The 20,623-nt window shown below is 39.3% G+C and overlaps 1 protein-coding gene across 1 annotated transcript; it reads left to right on the top strand.

Moving 5' to 3' along the window:
* Positions 1 to 2,004: 2,004 nt before the first annotated feature.
* Positions 2,005 to 15,227, top strand: LOC142350909 (tRNA-dihydrouridine(47) synthase [NAD(P)(+)]-like). Its single transcript, XM_075402920.1, has 4 exons — positions 2,005 to 2,802; positions 2,882 to 3,077; positions 11,330 to 11,723; positions 14,623 to 15,227. The coding sequence occupies exons 1-4, from the start codon at positions 2,053 to 2,055 to the stop codon at positions 15,167 to 15,169; spliced, it is 1,887 nt and encodes a 628-aa protein (XP_075259035.1). The 5' UTR covers positions 2,005 to 2,052; the 3' UTR covers positions 15,170 to 15,227.
* The last annotated feature ends 5,396 nt before the right edge of the window (positions 15,228 to 20,623 follow it).

The following is a 20,623-nucleotide window of genomic DNA, read 5'->3' as shown; positions in this document are numbered from 1 at the left end:
TCGACTATAATTTCTGTTTGCTGTGTTATGTTACCTTCTTCATCGATAATTTTGAATTTAATGAAACCCTCGCAGCAACGAGGTAATTCGTGATCCTCAGCAGCAATTAAAAACAGATTCTTATTACTTCGTTGGGATGGGGACAATTGTAATGTTTTCCCAATTGCCCCGCAAAAAAGTTCGTTTTTTTCTGAGATTTAAAATACAGTCAAAATTGTACAAGAATTCCATGCCTAATAAACAAGGCGTTATCTCAATTCTGGTCACTAGAAATTTAACTTTTATATCACATGTAAATTTCTGAAGTTGAACTTGAATATCTGCTGACCCCATTATAGGCTTTTTCCCGTTGTTGGCAGCTATTAAATTTTTGTTGCACATTCTGATCTGGCTCGGTTCCCCCAATTGCGTGAAGAGTGTGTCGCTTATAATATTAACACTACTTCCACTATCAACTAAGGCCATTATCAATTTGTCTTTTATCATTTTATTTGCAAACAACGCCTCCACTGGGCCGTTTCCGCCACGCAAGAATTTAACGTACTCGGCTGAAAATGAAGCCCTGCGATTTCCCACTGGTTCTCGTTTAAATACGGACAATTTCATTTGAAGTGATTTGGGCTCCCACATTCGAAACAATTTTTGCATTCCCTGGATGAATGGTTTCGCTGACAGCAACGGCGACATTTTTCTTTCTCGAAACTCACCGCTGCCTTCGACTGCTCGGCACGACTCTCGTGCGATCGATCTCGGCTTCTGTTCTCACCTCCCGGTGTTTGTGAACGCGCTCTACTTTCGTAATTGTTTCGTCTATGCTCAGCGCTGCTTCTGGTATAGCTATTCTGGTATAGTTGCTTCTGGTATCCCATCTCTGTCGCCACTATAGCAGCCGCCCCAGCGCAATATGTATTATCTTTTGTAATTGAGCGTGGTACTTGTTTAAAATACAAGGATTGAAGTTTAATTAATAAGTAGATAAAAGCACAAGAGAATGGTTTCAAATAAATGAAGATCTAATTGAGTGATTAACTCTGAAGGTAGGTTTATTGTTCAATGAATGAGTTTTATCCTCAGTTTTGTCCATACCCAATATCGGTTCTATCACCGTGGTAAATTAACCAAGTAAATACTGATATATCACAATTGTTAGTATTGCTCGAAGCGCGAGCTTTGTTTTATTTCAATCTGTCGACGCCTATCAAGATTGTGTCAGTCATTAATCAAGTAATAAATTAAAATTTAAACTAAATCTTTGACCTTGAAACCCAAGGTTTTTAGTACACCTTTTTTTACATACGTGTGACATATGTACATACGTGTGACATGTGTACCCTCCGATTATACATTACTTGACATGTCAAGATATGGCAAATTGTTTTTTTTGCATCCTTGGTTTCTAATGTAGCTTGAAGATTTGGACGGAAGTTATTGACCTTATCTAAAAGCTCTTTGGTGTCATCCCTAACCGTTCTCACAATATCTTTAAGATATCGTAGAAAAGGTTATGTTTCGGACGAATGGTTAATGTCAGTCTTATCTTTTTTACGGCACAATGAACACAACCAGATCTGGTTTTCCATGATAGCGTTTTCTGTGTTACTGATACGTTGAAATTTTGCGTGGAGCCATCTATTGCAAATTTCACACTCATTACCCCTGGAACGTGCTGTTAACGGTGTTCGCAGTTGCGACAGGTGCACCCTTATGCGTTGGTTTTACATTTAGGTGTCTCTCGATTTTTATGTTAGGAGTGTTATATGGATGACGATTTTTGCGTTCTGCTTCTAGAATAATCTTGATCAAAATTTAAAATAGGATCGTCAATTAAAAACTTTCATACGAACGTTTTCGAACTCTGATTTCATCGTCATGTCTTATAGAAGCAGAGTGCAAAAATCGTCTCTCGATGTTAGGAGTGTTATATTTGGTTCTACTTAAAATTTTTTAAGGTGGTGCTGCGATTGTTCTTTTTCAGTTGAGTTTTTCAATTCTTTGATGTTGTTTTCAGGCGTGATTTTGTTTTCAGAGCTTGTTGATCCGAATTTATGTCGGATGGCTGATAAGAATATCAAAGCAACAAAAGCTGAGGCGCCGGTGAAACCAGAGTTTATCATAGAGAGACATGTTTTCAAAAGCATCGACAAGCGTGTAGATGAGGTCGTCGAACACGACCAAAAGAGCGACAGTCCTCCACCTAGCAAGAAGCCAAAGAAGAACAGAGGTCAAAATAAAAAGCGAGATTTCTACATGGTGCAACGCACAAAAAAGCCATGCCCTAATTTGTACTCTGTTGAGAAATGCTCGTATGACGGCTGCCAAAATTTGCACACAGAAGATGAATTGAATGGGTATTTGGATACCAAGTTGCCAGACATTTTTGAAGAGTGTCCAGTTTTTAGTAGTGTTGGCTATTGTTCTTCCGGCCTCACCTGTCGTTTCGCTGCTGCTCATTTAGATGGCCTCCTCAATGTCTGCAAACATGGATGTGTAATTAAGCCCGCCGCTGGTGTTTTAATAAATGGTGTTGATGCAAAGCAGTATACTTTATCTCCTAACAAAGAACTGAATGGGAAAATTGAAGATGATACAGCTGCAGATGATGCATTGGAACTGGAAAAGAATTCAGATGCTAAACATTTTGGACACACTTGTTTGAAAAAAGTTTCTAGCCACTGCAAAAATTTGACTCCTCGACCTTTGCTTCAAAGCTTGCGCAAGAATAACGTTAATTTGTCAAAGACAGCAGATTATATGCAACGATTGCAACAGGAGAAAGCAAAAGTAGACCCAAATCAAGAACGGGTAATTATTACAACTTTCATTTGTGATAGTTCAATACTACGGATCTCTGTTTATGTATAGTCAGAAAGGGCCATTTCAGTTTGATTTCCTGGAGATAGAAGACCAAAAAGATGTGAAGCTACGCATTGAGGAAATCAAAAGGATAGACTTCGCTGACAAGCTTTACCTAGCACCTCTGACCACAGTAGGCAATCTTCCCTACAGACGTGTGTGTAAAACTCTTGGAGTTGACGTGACGTGTGGTGAAATGGCCCTAGCTGATGACATCATTAAAGGTACGCCTAAATGAGACGCTCTGACGGTTCCAGATCTATATGAATAGGAAAAGAAACTAATTGAAAAGTATTCAGTTGTAATTAAGGCTGTAACTTTCATGCGCACACGAGATGGAACTGATTGGTTTCAACAATCTGAGATAATTGGAGGTAGGAATTCAAGCCGAATGGGCGTTTAGCGGAGTCAGATAAAATAAGAATTCTAGCGGAATACTTGAATTTTATTGACCAAACAATTTGATTGGTTAATTTCAAGTACAACAAATGAAAGAAAAATTAACAAGTATGACTACTATAATAAATGTATAGAGAATTGGCTAAGGCCACTCCAATAACCGGCAGAAACTGAACTTGAACAAATTATGGACCCCCAATATGGGTCTGAATCCTGGGGATAACCCTGAAGCCTTAACTACTAACTAATACCTATCACTTATCGTCGCCTGATGATCAATTTTTTGGGTCGGGTTGCGCTTTTTGACTATTTGAATAAATGTTAGACGTTTCGGTGCAATTTTTGCCCTGTTAGACGCGATTTTAGCAGTTTTTGTAATCTTCTTCATTTTTTATAGTATCATGGGAGCTTTTTGGTTCAACTTAGTTGTTTTTGAGGTTAAGGTAATCTTTCGATTTGATAGATTTCATTTTCCAGTTGTTTGTTTAAAAAACGGGGTAGTTTATTCAAGTTTGACCGGTTTTCGTTTCAGGTTAGTGCTATTTCACAGTTCAAGCTTATACATCTTAGTTTCTTCTGAATTATTTGTCATAAATTTATATTTTTCTTGTTTTTTTTGGTCTTATTCCTTTTTTGTTGTTTGGTTTTTTCCTGACTTGTTTTGGGTAGAGTTTTTAAAAGGGTTCATTGAATAATTGTCGGGAGGTGACATTTTTTATGAAGAATTTGGTATTAATTTTTTTTGCCCCTTTTTTCTCTTCCACTGTTCTCTGTTTGTACCTTATCTCTGGTTGTTTCTCATGTTATTTTTGCTCTTTTGTTGTTTCAAAATGATTAGTAGAATTAATTGGTATGGTCATTTTTATTATGGGTTATTGGCTGGGGGGCCTAAATGAATATAAGTTTCATTTTTCTTCTCTATCACTATTTGTTTTACATACGACGCGACTTTTACGCTCGACTCCTGACTTACCTCACTCAATGTATCAACTGGGTACTTTTTAACTTTTTTACTCATTGAATTACGCAATGTAATGAACATGGTCATGGTCAAAGGAGCATCAAAAGAAACTTAATAAACCGATAAAGCCCGGTCATTTTGCATTAGGTTATTAATTGCTCTCAAAGGAAGTTTGTAGCAATTACATGAGTCCTGTTGGTCTTTTTATGCGATTTTTCGCTTGACCGATTTTTCGTTTGAACTAGTTGTCTTCAAAAAACCGGATAAACAGGCAGCGCCCAGCGGGCATTAAGTGCTCTCAGAGCCTTTCATCTTGCTTGTCTACAAGTATGCGATTCACAGAAACTTTTGGAGATTTCTACTTATCGTGTGAAGATCGGTTCTTATAAATTGACCCCCCACAACCACAAACATGACCCCCCCCCACATGAGCCCCCCTAAAATCCCCACCCTGGAGCATTGTTCAAGACTTAAAGGCCCTTCGGAAAGGACCCCCTTCTCCCATCGTCCCCCCCCTCAGCCCCACCCCCCTCCGGTGCACCACCCCACCCGCTGCGCTCACCTCACGCCCTTCAATTGAGCTAAAGCTAACCTCACTAAACGGTGGTTAGCTACTGTCGAATCTAACCGCTCGCCGGTCGTTTGGGAGCAATTCGCCCGACGTTAGTCGGTTATGTTCAAATTTTATTAGAGTGAGTGCTAGCTGGCATTAGTATTAAGCTTAATAGCCGTCGTCTTAGAAGTTGACTTAAGTATAGTTTTCGAATCCGGCTGAAACATAACCAAATTAGAAAAGGCTTTGTTTAAAATTGCTCGAGAAACGCAAAAAAAAAACGTTTTTTTTTAAAAAAAACAGACCAAGATAATCAAAACTGACCAACGAGAGAACTGACTTCAATTCTCATTAAAAATTTCTAGACGCCAAATTAGAACAAGCTTCGTTTTAAAATGCGCGAGAAATACAAAAAGAAACTTTTTTTTCCAAACCAGACCAAGATATTCGAAACTGGCCAACGTGAGAACGGGAATTTCTGACTTCATTTCTAATTAATAGCCGCCCTCATCTTCTCAGCCGGCTATTATAGCGCTCCTATTTTTTTAGAATCCAAGAATTGGATTGTATTGGTGCTCTGTCTTTTTTTTAATTTTTGTAAGATGTTTTCACACCTGTTTTCATGTCTTTGAGCTTTCAAAACGGGATAAACAGGTAAAGCTCAGCGGGCATCAAGTTTCATTAGAGGCCCGCGTTTAGTAGTCCCTCAAGTACTCAGAGTGGTGAAACTACTGGGAAGGCCGTAATTAAAGGTTAAAAGGTCATTTTTGGGAGTTTTTGAGCCTAAAAAAATGAAATTTTTAGCACTTTTTCGTCATTTTTTGGATTTTTTGTTAGACCAGTCTGAAATTGAGGTTTATCAAAGTTGATAAAGGTCCTTTGCAAGACGTATTTGTTTTTTACGGCCACTTTAAGCGCTTTATCTATTGCTACTCCAAACATAAACACGGTAATTTATACTAATTTTTTCAAATTTTCAAACAATTTTGCTAGTACGTTAATACATAGTTTCTAGGGGCAATAAAATAGTTTCCAATTTTTTAATTTTGCAATTGTAGGGAATTTTTTAAATAAAACTTGCAATTTAAAGTTTTTGATTTTTTTCAAAATTTTTGATTTTTTCTTGTCATTCTCTGAGTTTAACTATCTTTACTGGCCACCGAAACTTTTTATATGTTGCAGACGTTTTACAAAACAAAACTCCAGAGTCAAAAAAATGTTTTGACTTTTTTAGAGCCCTATTTTTGGAAATTTTCTTTAAATTTTCTCTTCTCAGTTTCTTGATACATTCGTCATATTTGTCCAGTTTATCTACTTTTAGTGGCAGATTCATCTCTTTCAAGGTTTTTGCTTGAGTTAATGATCGATTTTTTTGGTTAGTTTGTTTGATTCTTTTAGTTTCTCAACTTTTGAGATTTTGTCTTGTTGGCTGGGATTGTTCAATTGATCTGCTGGTCAGGTTCATTAGATCTGTCTTTCATTCAATTGCTTGGATTGTATTTCAGGACTTGTCCTGCAATGTTTTTTTACTTCGTCGAATAAAAAAATGTTTCGCTTTACCTCATTTTACCGCCTTTTCAACATTTTGCGTGAAATCTTTTTGACTTCTCTAGGCTAGTTTCTCTCTTCTCTCATTCTGCTAAAAGTGATTTTGAACATCAGTTGCTCAGCAAAGCAATTCAAAATGAACAGTCAGTATAAAAAATTGAAGTCAGAAATAGAAACGGGATAAACCCATAAAGCCAAATTTTAGATGCCCGCTATTTGAACGTCGGTCCTATAAGTATTAGTTACCTCTCTCTAATGCTGATTGTTATTGATAGTAGCCCCTGTAGCCTCTCTCTAAGAAACAGAAGTATGTTCAACTACGAAATGCCATCAAAATAAATCGGACTTAAAAAAATGTTTTTGTACGAAAATCTTTTTTTTTTCAATATCTTCTGTTATTTCAATCCCAGTCATGCTTATTGGAATCAACGGCGGCTATTTTCCGGCAATCTGCCGGGTATGTTTAATAATTTCTAGACGCCTCTTTGGCTACCTAATGTTCTGGATCGATGTGTTCGGCCTCATTGCGGCGATCCAGAAAACCAACGGACACAAACAAAGACGTGTTACCACAAGGGAATTTTGGCTCGGGTTTTCGGAAGCTCGGGATAGAGAGCCAGTGGCTATCCTGAGCAACCTTTCACCTGGCATCACCTGGATCTTATTGCTGTCCGCAGTAGACATCAAAAGCAACCCGGGACCAAGCTGGAACTGCTCGCTTCGCAGAGAGTGCATCACAGACAGACAAAGGCCAGTCAATTGTAACAGCTGCAGAAAGTGGGTCCATTGGGACTGCACTGAATTGGGCCATGATGGACAATGGGATAAGAACTTCGTTGGCACCTGCTGCCCAAAGCCACGAAAACAAAGAAAAGCAACGTGCCGCCAATGCAAGAAAACGATTGCCAGAGGAACGTCGCGATTGGTGTCTAGACTCTGACTCAAACCTTGACATAAAATGTGCCTGATCAAAACTGGCATATCAAGAAAGGAAGCAGTCCAATTACTCAGGGCAGCCATGGGAGTGTGAGAACTGTCATTCCCGCTCCACTGGTCGATCCTGATGAAGTGCCCACCAGAAGACAAAAGGCAAGAGTCACTCAAAGTGATGCACTGGAACGCTTACGGGATTGGAACAAAGCTTTAAGTGTTCCTGAACAAAGAAGGGATTGACGTTGCCCTGATTCACGAATCGAAGCACCGACCCTCCGAGAAAGTGCCAACTTAGAGGCTACAGCGTAATTCGAGCAGATCGGGAGCAAGGCCGCGGTGGCGGTTTATTGACTCTAGTAAAGGATGACATAGCATTTCAGAAAATGCCCGAGCGGAAGACGACAATTGGACTCATTGAAGTGTCAGCCATACAAGTCAGGCTGCATAGAAAGACATGGATCACTTCGTCTAACGTCTATATTCCTTCAAACCGCCAACCTGGTGAGGAAGAGTTGGTTTTATCTCACATTGCTACAGGAGATAACTGTATGGTGGTTGGTGACCTGAACGCGCAATCAATACTAATGGACGAACGTCAACCTCCAGACAGCAGAGGACACTGAATTGAGGAGTGGATATCGGATACGAATATGCCTTCTGCGAACATTGAAGGCTCTACCAGGATCAATCGGGCTACAGGCGGACTCAGTTCACCTGACGTTATCGAACGGATACAATGGCATGTAGGTATCGAGATTGGGGGATCTGATCACCTGCCTTGCATAATGAGTGTTAAAGCCAGCGCTGAGACAATGAAGCTACAAAACCATACCGTCCTGCAAGGTGGAATGACGAACGGGCCGATTGAAAGGTTTCAGAGAAGAAGTAGAAAGAGAAACCTTGCTTCGGCTCTAAAAGGATCGGTGCACGAGATGAACGAAGGGTAGCGAATAGTACTAGTTAAAGAAAGACCAAGCCTGCGAAAAAGAAAAAAACCATGGCTGTCTTGTGAAGTTAAGCTGCCCGTGAAAAAAAAGAACCGTGCTGCGACGCCAAGTCTACGAAAAGGAAGGAATGGATCGAAGCATGTAGCGAAATCAAGAACGCTTGCTCACGGGCAAAAAAAGGCTAGGCATGACTTTGTGGACGGTCTAGAACAAGAAGCCAACCCCTACAATGTTTGGCGAGTAGATAAATCCCTGAGCGGAGGTTCAGAGCAGTGCCAGCCCAATCTAGCTCTCCCACAATTGATGAAATGTCATAGATGATTCTCGGAAAGCGGATATCTTCATGTCGCATTACGTAAAAGCGAGCAAACTCAACTTCACCAAAAGCGAGCGTGTGATCAACAGGTTTGGCCAAACATGCTCAGAGCGCCCAACGTAGACGGTGAAAGCGTAATTGACTTCAGTATGAGAGAGCTGGAAAAGGCGATAAAACATGAAAAATGGAGCACCTGGACCTGATGATATGCCTCCAGCATTTCTCACAGCTCTGGGACCGAGAGCCAAACAACAATTGCTGCGACTCATTAATACAAGTTTGAGTGAAGTGGACTGCTCGCGATATTGATGGAAAAGATGTTGTACAGCCGTATGGTGTTCCTCATTGATAAGGAGATCCTTTCGAAGCTCCAATGCGGCGGGAGGAAGAAACGATGGTGCGAAGGCCACATCATACAAATTTTGCCAGTGCATAAACGACAGTTTCGAGCGGAAGAAACTAGAGAGGACAGTTTTAGCACATTTTGACTTCTCCCAGCCATACGACAGAGTGTGGAGAGATAAGCTACTCTGGACTATGAACAAGCATATGATACCGATCAAGATCATAAGATGGATTGCTAGTTTTCGGAGAAACAGACAAGGCCAGGTGCGGTACCGCAACGTACTAGGAAATAGACGCACCCTCCGGCAATGGGTCCCACAAGGATCAGTACTGGCTCCTATTCTGTTTCTGCTGTTCCTCAAACTTATTTCCGAAGAACTTTCAGACACTGCTGTAATGTACATAGACGATATCTCAGTTTGGGCTAGCGACCACGACAAAGAGAAAGCCCTAAGCAAAATCCAATCGTATATTGACCATGTCACACAGTGGAGCAAGGACAGCAAAATGCTCCTGAACGCTGCAAAGTGTGAACTATCCTTCTTTTCCCACTGGTCGAGAGATGCGAAGCGGAGAACAAAAGCAATAATTTATGGCAAGGAAATGGTGTATGCTGAGTATTCAAAGTTTCTCGGAATACATATTGACAGGACTCGGTCCGGTAAGTATCACGTTCAAGAAGAGGCGAAGAAGTAAAGAACCGAAGTAATGTCGTTGCGGGCCTAACAGCCAGGAACGGGCTGGAAGAAAGAAGGGATGAAGAGAATCTTCCGATTACTGCAACGCAGCGCAGTGGATTATGCTGCTCCAGTGTATCAACCGTGGCTCTCGCCAATACAGTTCCAGTAACTGGAAGCGGTTCAGAGTTTGCACTAAGAAAGGTCACTGGACAAGCAGCCTCCACGCCACTGGATGCTCTTGGAAGCGAGTCCGGAGTATGCTCGTACAGAGAGAACAGTAACAGGCTGATAGCCATATCATATGAGGAAGCGCTACGCCTACCTGTTAACCACCCGCGCCGAGCAGCAACAGAAGAGAACAAAGCGGCTATATTGGAAAACCAGAGACCAAGGGTTGCTGAGCTCTATGACCGACATCGAAAGCGGAGAAAAACTGGGGCCATACAAGAATGAACCATGGTCAACACCTGATGCAGATTAGACGGTTTAGTGCAGGGTGGGCGAAACAACAGAGTAGACAATTGCGTTGCCAATCAGGCCCTCAAGGATCTTTTCGCTTCGTGGAATTTTGACAGTTACATACACTTATGGATCAGTATGAATCCGCAGTTGAGGGCTGTATAAATGGAGGATCAGCCGCGGTAATCACCTCAGGCGAAATAAAAAACTCTACAGAACTGCATGTTATCCAAACGAGTGGACGAAAACTGACATCTTCATTCGAGGAAGAGAGAAATGCTCTGCCAGCGGCGGTCAACGGGGCTGAAGCGAACTTCGAAAACAAAAGGGTCTTAGTGTGTACTGATAGTCAGTTACTAATGGAAGGCCTAGATAACTTTGCAGTCTGCACGTCACGGATCCAACAATCGCTGGACAAAAATGGGATCACGATACTTATTCAATGGATCCCTGGCCACTCAGAGATTCCGGGAAACGAGATGGCAGACAAGTTCGCAAATGACGGACCATGAACCCAAACCCGCATCCTTTGCTTCTGCCGCGGCACACATCCATAGGAGTTTCAAAGACGGAAAAGCGGAACAACAACGGTAAGCTCCGACATATTGCGGGTATGGCTCCAAAAGCGATTAAGAGTTCCTGAAATCCCGCAAAGAAGCTGTGATAATAGCCCAGCTAAGAGCGGGTCACTCTACTCTGCTGGTTGCCTACAATCATCTGCTGAACCCAAGCACTCTGCTGGTTGCCTACAATCATCTGAACCCACGGAAGGACCCCATTTGTGATCTCTGCAAAGAAGATGACAAGAATTTAGAGCACTGGCTCCTTAAATGTCCCACTACCCTTGCGCACAGAAAGGAGATACTCGGCTTCGAAACCAATGGCCTGGAGGTCCTGACAGCGGACCCCTGTGGTGTGGTTGAGCTAGCGCGGAGTGGTGTGGTGTGGTTGACCCAGCGAGAATTTTGTTTATGTCATTTCTTATTTAAAAAAATTCGAGACGTCACTTCGGCTACCTATTGTTTGTGGAATGTTTTCTCATGTCATAGGGTAGTGCATGAGGAACAAAATAGAAATTGTCAGAGGCCCCAGCGTTGGCGGTTTTCCTGCTAAATCTTTCACAATTCGTTTTTTATGAGGAGATCTCAAAACACAATGGTCGGGAGAATAATGTAAAGACATTTTCAAAACACTTTTGTTGGGTAAAAAGAATTGAAGATCAACTTTTTTGGTGTAGAAAAACGCAGCAATTTAACAGGCTAGTGTAGAAGCGATCACCCACCAGTCGTTCGAAAACATTTCATTCAACATTAGTTTTATATACCAATGTTCTAGGTGGGTTCTCGGAGCACGCACTTTTGAGGCGCCATGAAAGCGAGGACTTGTTCGGAGTTCAGCTTTGTGCACCCAATGTTGATCAGATAGTAAAAGCAGCTGAATTCCTAGGCACTCACAAAGACATCTACGATGTAGATTTCGTCGACATTAACATGGGTTGTCCAATAGATCTGATTTACCAGAAGGGAGCTGGAAGTGCTCTCATTTCTCACCCCCGGAGAGTTATTGACATGGTCAACGGAGTCATGTATGCGTCGGAACTGCCATGCACTGTCAAGCTTAGGACTGGAGTTAAAATGGACAACAACATTGCACATAAACTCATCTACAGGCTCAAAAAAGAGACTAGAGTGAATTTGATCACACTACATGGGCGCAGTAGAGAACAAAGGTAATCTTTATAATATACCACCTTTATAATATATCCTTTCTATAGCTGCAAAGCTGAAAGCTGAGCGGAGCTATATTGCGGTGCTCTTGGTTTTTTACAATTCAAAGAATTTGAATTGTATTGGGGCGCTGTCTTTTTACGACTCGAAGAGGAGTATTGGAGAAGTTCTTTTTTGATAGCCACGAAGTGATAGCGGCTATTATTGCGGACATTGTGGTTTTTAGAATTCAATGAATATGAATTGTATCGGGGCGCTGTCTTTTTGTAAGGATAAGGATCTGTTCACACATTTTCATGATTTTTTAAGTCAAATTGGAGTAGTGATTTTGGTCACGCGGAAACAGGAAGTAGAGCGAAAAAGCGAGTGATTTTGCGGCGTGGCTCTTATTTTTAAGTGGAGTGAGAAAACGGTGTTTAAACAGAAATTCGCTTTCTCGTTAGTGGTTTTTTGTTCACATGCGGCAATTTCACTTTGATCTTTACTGTTTTTTCCAGTTTTTGGATCGAATTTTTTTCTAAATGGTTTCCACAATTCATTCATAGTTCCTGGTAGGCCTTGTTTTTTGTTTGAACCAAATTTCCATTTCTCGCTAGTGATTTTTTGTTTACATGCGGCATTTTGACATCAATATTCTTTTTTTGTTTTTATCTGATTTTTTGAAATTGTTTTTCAATTAACTTAGTCTGTAGGTCTAATTTTTTGTTTAGTCAATGAAAATTCTTTGAATTGTATGTCGGGAGTTGTCCTGCTATGTTTTTTTGCTCTCACTCCGAAGTAAAGCTTGTTCCTAATATAAAATTGGAGCATACCAAAAACAAGGGCCGGTTAAGAGAGTGGGCAGTGCATCTGGTTGAGTATCTGGAGGTCAATGGTTCAAATCCCGGAGGGGTCAAATGCTTTTCCACCCGCCTGTCTTTCGAGAGCAATTATTCCGACATTAGTGGGTTCATGTTTCATCTGTTGCAATTTGACCTCTGTTTTTTCCTCGAGTTTTTGACGATTGTTTTGAAAAAGCAAAATGAATACTATGTGCAAGTTATGGTTTTCAGTTCAACAGGTGAAAATTCACACATTGAATTACGCAATGTAGTGAATACAGTTGAAGTCAAAAGAAACGGGATAAGCCGATAAAACTTGAGTCCTTTAGTCATAGTGCATTAGGTTATAAAAGTTCATTAGAGTAATTGCTAGCTGACATTATTATTTAGCTTAATAGCTTTCAGTTTAGAAGCTGAATTAATTATACTTTAAGAATCTAACTGAAACTGCACGACGAAGGAGAACACTTTTTGAAACTGATGAAAAAAGACTCAATTTTTATCTTTTTTCCTTTTTCGGTTTCAATTCCGATGTGCGTCTACGGTGGCTATTTTCCGGCAATCTGCCGGCTATTTTTGGAGGTATTATTTAGGGTTACTTTGACACCATTTGTTTTCTTAAGAAACTTGGTAAAGGAGGTTTCTCAAAACATTTTTGTAGTTTTGGTTATCGTGCATGTTGGGTGTTTCATCTCTGTTATCAAAGGTGTTTCATCAAATGAGATTGATGGGGAGATTTTTAATGTATTCAACTCATTGGAATGTAATTTAAGACTTGTCCTGCCTGTTCTAAATTGTTCTCGAACGGAGCTTTAAAGCAGTTTTTGTAAGCATGTGTATTCTTTATGCAAAATTTTTGTTTGAGGGTTTTCATTTTTGAGTTTTTCACGCCCATGACGTTTTGCGTGATCCAATTTTCTCTCTTGTTCACAGTTTTCAGCTACTGAACTCATTTAGTCGCAGTTTACTATTAAAAGTTGTTTGACGAAATTTGTGTCATTTTTCATTTTAAAATATTAAAAGTGGTATATAAATCACTAATGACATTATTTGTAGCACCATAGTAAAATTCTTGGTCTCACTTCCTCCCGAGGAACTGCCTCCTCTCACTCATCCAAACTAACCTCTCGCCCTCTCCGACTAGAGCATTCTGCAATAGATTACATATCAACTAGTCGTTTGAGGAAAACTTTTCGCACGCTAGTCGGTTATGTTTTTAATTCGTCGTCTTAGATTTTTGTTTCTATTTGATTTGATCATTTGCCGAGAAGTCAATGGGCAATGGAAGTTATTGGGAAACTTCTGCTGAGCAGCTAAATTTTTGTTCTTTGTCTTTTTTTACTGAATTCTTGATGGGTTCCTGGTCATTGGTTTGATAGCCAACGCGACTCGCGTCGCTCAATAAAATGACGCCTACTATCATTTATCAAATTCAAAAGGAGAATGTAAACTCAAATTTTAGAATGCATTCTATTTAAGAATGTTAACTCCGAGGCTGTCTTATGTTTTTGAATGACATTATTAGTGTTTGTAAATAGAAATTAAAAATAATGGTAGAATTTTGAAATCTGAATAATACTTTTTTGAATAGTTTTTCTTTTTTTTTTACTAAGGTCCTCGCCATTTTATTTCGCAGTTATTGACTGGCAATCTGCGGTCTGTTTCAATGTTGTAGGTTCTTCCTCTTGTCTTACATTTCTGAAGGCTTGTTTTCATAGTTTTTACTTGTTTGAACGCAAATGTTTCTATTTTGATGAAAACAGTTAGTGATTTCGAGATCTGAATAGTAAATATAAAACAGATCAAGTTTCTGTTTCTATCCTTTCGTCATGACATGTTTGTGTCTCTATCTTCTACTTCTGGCTTATCGGTCAGAATAATTTGGACGTGAGGGGTCGCGAAGTAATGTGGAAACGCACCTTTCCTAGCCTTCTTGTTGATTACCGCCCTGAAAATTGAGAACTCAAGTCGCATCAAAAAAAAAGAATAGCCAAGTTTGAAAATTTAATAAAAATTTCAGCTTTGCTGCGGCTCTTTTTCTGTATGAAATTACTTGCAACATATTTTTTGTCCGTTATAGATATACGAAGCTTGCAGACTGGGATTACATCAATACATGTGCGATGGCTGCAAATCCAATTCCACTGTTCGGAAATGGAGATTGTTTTTCATTCGTAGATTACGAGAATATTAAAACCAACTTTCCATCAATATCTGGAGTTATGCTAGCGCGTGGGGCGCTCATTAAACCCTGGGTGTTTACGGAGATAAAGGAAAGACGGCACTGGGATATCAGTGCCTCAGAAAGATTAGACATTTTGAAAGATTACGTCCGATTTGGGTTAGAACACTGGGGCTCTGACGATGTTGGAGTTGAGAAAACAAGGAAGTTTTTACTGGAATGGATTTCATTTCTGTGCCGGTATATTCCAGTTGGCTTGTTGGAAGTTCTACCTCAGAAGTTAAACGAGAGACCTCCGAACTATTTTGGAAGAAATGACTTGGAAACCTTAATGGCAAGTGGAGATTGTAAAGATTGGATTAAATTGACAGAAATGCTTTTGGGTCCGGTTCCTGATAACTATTTTTTCATCCCAAAGCATAAAGCCAACTCTTTTGCAACTTAAGTTTGACTTTTAATTTATTTGAGGTCTAACTATTAGAAATATATTTTTGTTCATCCAATTTGTTCTCAATGAAACACTTATTTGTGCTGAACGTCTGGTTCCATTTTGAGATCGAAGTGTCGTATAAATGAACGTTTTTTTAAGATTTGAACTTGAATAGCGAATTGACAATTTAACAAATTCTCCGATATACAATTTCCCTTAAATTTATCAAGAGGGATTTGGCGTACTGTTGTTAGGAAAGTGGTTGAAGAATTAAGTTATGTCATCGTTTTACGTAATCGATGTTGACAAGCGTCCGACACTTGAACAGCTGCATAAACTACTGAACGAAAACACGCAAATGATACGGCTTTTGAGTGACTATGGCAATAGATGCGGGACAAAAAGTGGAGGTGGATTTCCAAACGCACTTGCTGTTCATTTGATACAACAAAGAATTCATCGCAATTTGATTGTGCTGGCCGAGGCTTCGAAACCAGAGTACTGGACCTCGGAGTCACAAATTAACAACTCTAGCTCGTGTCCGGAATCAAAGTTGGGCAACGAGAGCGCTAATTCTAGCGCTGTTCCAGACACTCAAGTACCTCAACTTTAAACGAAATTTGTGATAATTTCAGTCGCAAATAGATATTATGACTTTTCGTGATTTAGACTAGACTGACATTTTGTTGTTTTTTGCTCTTTATATAAATAAATGATAATTTTATGATAAAACTTTTTAATGGCTTCAAAGAATTTCGCGATAGCTCTTTTATTTCAAATACGGTCCACAGGATGGAGATCTTAACTTACAGTCTCAATTTAATTTTTAAGATGGATTTTTTAAAAAAGTGAAGGAAATGTTTGCAGACAAAAGGGCCCTTTTAAGAGCTATAAATAGCCATGTGGCACATTTCATGAGGAATCTTGCTTAACCTGACTCGCTCAGTTCAAGGTTGACAAGCGAATGGAAGATAGTGAAATAAATATTTTTTGTGAATTTGTCGGTCAATCAATTTTGTCAGTTTATGATTTCAGTTAATTGAAACAATAAATGTTCTAAGGGTGTCCTGTTTTTTCACCCCTATTCTTTTAACCCCCTATATTTTAACCCCGATTTTTTAACCCCGACATCATTTAACCCCTCAATTATATAAACCCTATATTGTTTCACCCCGATTTTTAGCTTCCTATAATTGAGGATAATTAAGCCTCAATTAATTCTATTTTAATTAATGGAGATTAAAATCGGGGTGAAATGACTGAGGTGTGAACATACTTTTCACACCTCAATCATTTCACCCCGATTTTAATCTGTAAATTCATGGATCATAATTGTCAGGGACATAGAGCTAACGACACAATAGTTTAATGCAAAACTATAACAATTAGCGAATTAGTTATCTCCACTAATCCTTAATGGGGCAATTAAAAGCAATTTAAAAGTGGATGGAACTCAAGAATATTTCTTGTTTTATTGCATTTTGAATTCATCATGATAACTGCCGACTATGAGTTTACTATTTCTTCAAAAAACAAAGAAATATTGGTTGTAGAAGGCCATGAGTTTTATGCTAAAAGATTAAATAAGTTTACCAGTGCCTGGAATTGCTCAAAATATCAAAGTTACAAGTGCCGCGTTTCCGCTTTAACAAAAGATGACCAACTTATTCGCGTGAACGGTGAGCACAAGCATAGTGCTTCGATTGGAAAGCCGGCCACACGAAAAGTTATAAAAAAGATTAAAGCCCTGAGTGAAAACATAACACCCGCTGCAGCCGTAGCGTCCGCAATTTTACCAGTAACTGACGTTCTTTCAACCCAGTATGCGTTGCCGACAAAACCAAATTTAATACAAACCTCGCAGCGCTTGAGAAAGGTTATACAAACAGTGTCAATTCATGAGCCATCGGACCGGCATTTTGATATACCTGATAAGTTTCAAGAGTTTTTGCGGTATAACAGCGGAAAAGATGACCACGAGCGTATTTTAGTTTTTGGTGATCCCTATATGACATCGGTTCTCGAAAGCTCCAAGTTTTGGCTTGGGGATGGAAATTTTAAACTATCGCCCAAAAACTTCTATCAAATATACACACTTCATGTATATGTTCTCGGTATTGCCCCTGCTTGTTTATATGCCCTCCTTCCCAACAAAACGGAAAAAATATACAGCTGATTACTTGATGCTTTAGACACCTTTGCCCCAGATTGTAAGCCGGATAAGGTTCTGTTGGATTTTGAAATTGCCCCTATTAATGCCTTTCAAAACATCATCCAGCTTCAATGCTGTCGGGCTGTTATTTCCATTTATCTCAAAATTTTGTTAGAAAAATTGGAGAACTTGGACTAAAAAAGCTGGTAACAGAAAATCATGAAGTGGCCCTGGCGCTTAAAATGATCCCTGCTCTAGCTTTCGAAAAAAATGATCAAATAGAAAAATCTTTTGAATAGATTGTCGAGGAAATAACTAATATGGCGGATCAGCAGAATTTAGATAGCTTCGTTATTGAGAAAAAAGACGAGCTTTGTTTATATTTCCAAACAAATTATATCAAGTGTCAACTATTGAACCGTCCTGCCACATTCCCCCCACAAATATGGAATCAAAGAGACGCAGCCATTGAGGGAATTGCCAGAACAACCAATGCTGTTGAGGGCTGGCATTATGGGATACAAGCCTTATTCAGCGGATCCCATCCCGGAATTTGGAAACTTTTGACTAATTTACCAAAAGACGCTGCGGTGCAAAAATTAAACTTTTTGAATGCCTCATCCGGTCACAAATTCCCAAAGAAGAAGAAGTATGAGAATTTGAAAGTGAAAGTGCAAAACTTGATGCAAATTTACAGGGATGAAACTGATATTCATTTTTTCAGGGCTATTGCCAGTTTGACTTAGTTGTGTATTTATTGTGTATTTTATTGTGTTTGTTTTTGTGTGAAATTAAATTCGAAATCCATCTTATTATTTTTGAGTTGGCGCCCTCCTTGCGTCCTCACGGAGTTACGTCGAAGCCTCATACCGTGACTCATTAGGGAATTTGATCCCGAGCGTTAACCCTATGATCGGACCCCTAATTGGGAACACAGTTTTGCAACATTTAGATATGAAGCTTGCACAGCGTAGCTGCTAGCAAAAATATCAATCTGGATTTCATTGGAAATTCTGCTAAATACTCGGTTGAATTTTGTTTTGAATTGCTATTTTATGCCTGCTCAGAATGTAGGTTTTAAAATTTAGCTTACATCCTTTCATTTGAAAAGTACCGGTTCTTTCGTCTTCTAGACTAAGAGAATTTTTGAGCTTTTTTGATTCAAATCAAAGTGCAACATAAAAGAGGTCAGACTTGTCAAGTGTTCTTTTTCGATCAAAGGCATTGTTCTAAAAAGCAGTCTCGTCATTATTCTTTGATTTGATACAAACGCAAGCTGGTCAATGCCGCACTCTTGAAGGTCAGTAGTTTTGTGTTATTTAAGTCCTTTGAGCTTTAGCTTTGTTAAATCTTCTTTTGGGTGCCGAAATAGATAAAAGATTTCGGTGTTAAACCGATTTCGGGGTGAATAAATTGCGGGGTTAAATGATTGAGGGGTGATTATATACAGGGTTAAATTATAGGGGGTTAAATAAATCGGGGTGAAAAGAAGTGGAAACGTTCTAAGGGGTCTAAGCAGTGAAAATGGACCAACATCAACGAGTAATGGATTCGAACCAGCATCTCCTACTTGCAAGCCTGTTGTGCTAGCCATTACACCAACTGGTTTGTAGCTCTCGAACTTGTCCATCTCAAATGGTTCCCAGGCTCATTTTCAAGGAAAAATGTGAAATTTACCAAATTTTGTTATACTTTCTCGAAGTCTTTTATTCTCGAAGTTTGTTATTCTCGAAGTCTTTTAAATTAATTCAGCAGGCCTTTAAAAGCTGGTATCTATTCTGAAGTGCTGAAACCTGATGAGATCCTGAAGTGCCAATGAGAAATTAGAAACAGTAAAGCTTAAAAAATTAAAGTTCTAGAAAGATGCATTTCATTCCACCAGTGTTCGTTGTGATTTGTAAAACTTTCGATGTTTATTTTTGGAGACTTTGCTAGCAACTGTTTTAGTTATTTGCATCTTAGTGTAAAAAATAGTGAGCGCATTCCGGTTTTTGAAAAAAAAACGTGAGGTTTTGAAAATTTGCCCTTTAAAATTTTTGTTTGCACGTCCGTATCCTCGAAATAGTTACCTTAGTATCGATGACAAATTTTATTGATAATTTTTTGTTCGACCACAGAAATTTTTGTTGTTTGGCTTTCCTTGTAAGAAACGGGTATAAACAAGTAAATCCCGAGGGCACTATGTCACCGAGTAGTTCTCTTAGAGCTGCTTTACTGTCTAAGTATGCGATTGCTTGAAACTGTGGAGGATCTTTTGGGTGGTTTGGACACCTCTGCCTTTTTTCCAACCTACAGTCTTATGAGCCTCCCCACCTCATATGCTTCCATCCACAATTCACCAATAAACAAGCGTCAAGCTCGTGAAGCTCTCGAATACCAAAACCAACTCTTCGCCAGTTGATTGAGAGCAATTCATCTATTTGCTCGATAAATGGCTGCGATATAGAGCTATTATTGGATCTCCCTTGGCTTTTTATGTTTGTCATAAATTTTTGTAACAACCATCCAAGGTCGCGCTCAGTTAAATTTGGTTATATTCAGCCAGTCAATCATTTTCAAGTACAATGTGTGTCTTGCACTCTTTGTGGAGCCAGTAATCAAAATATAACAACAGCAATTAATAAACAGAATATCTTTTTTTCGGTCAGCATTTTCGACAGTTTTTGTGCTTTGTTCTAAAACGTACTTGCTCTCAAGTGACTTTTGCTTTCCTTAGTTTTTGCGTGATCTTAATTACTTTCATTCCAACGAAGTCTTTCTAAAATAAAGGCAATTGGAGGGGAGTAAGTGTCATCAAAGCCGGTATTGCTTAGTTGTTTAGGACAGACTGCCATCAGGGAGGTCGTAGGTTCGAACCCCCCCCCCCCACGGCCCTCAGGTGAGGTCTTTGCGCCCATAAAAATTTCTAAGCTACACCCCCTAAAAATAAATTTTGTTGCTCGAGAGCAATTCATCTGATGCTGGTTGTTTTATGTTTTATTATTTGGTAAATCGTGAAGAATAGTGCATGCTGCATTTTATAGGCTTGCATGAGAATTGCAGTTAGTATTTTTTATAATCGTCGCTTGAGGAATGCTCGGTTCTACTTGATAAATGACTTTTACCAGAACTTTACCATAACTGTAGCAAAAACTTTACGAGCTTAAACTTTACCGTAACGAAACTTCAGCTGGCAAAATTTTTGGACAGTCACAGTTGCGTTTTCATTTTTCAGCATTGTATCAGCTGTTAATGAGTGCAAATTATGTTTTTTTTGTTTCGAACTATTTTTGTCAAATATTGCAACAGAACCTAGCAGTGATTCCATTACTGGAAAG

Source organism: Convolutriloba macropyga, chromosome 12 (assembly GCF_964194025.1).
Source record: "Convolutriloba macropyga chromosome 12, txConMacr16.3, whole genome shotgun sequence".
Taxonomy (NCBI): Eukaryota; Metazoa; Xenacoelomorpha; order Acoela; family Convolutidae; genus Convolutriloba; species Convolutriloba macropyga.
The sequence above is the reverse complement of the archived record's forward strand: the minus strand, read 5'-3'. Positions and strand labels throughout refer to the sequence as shown.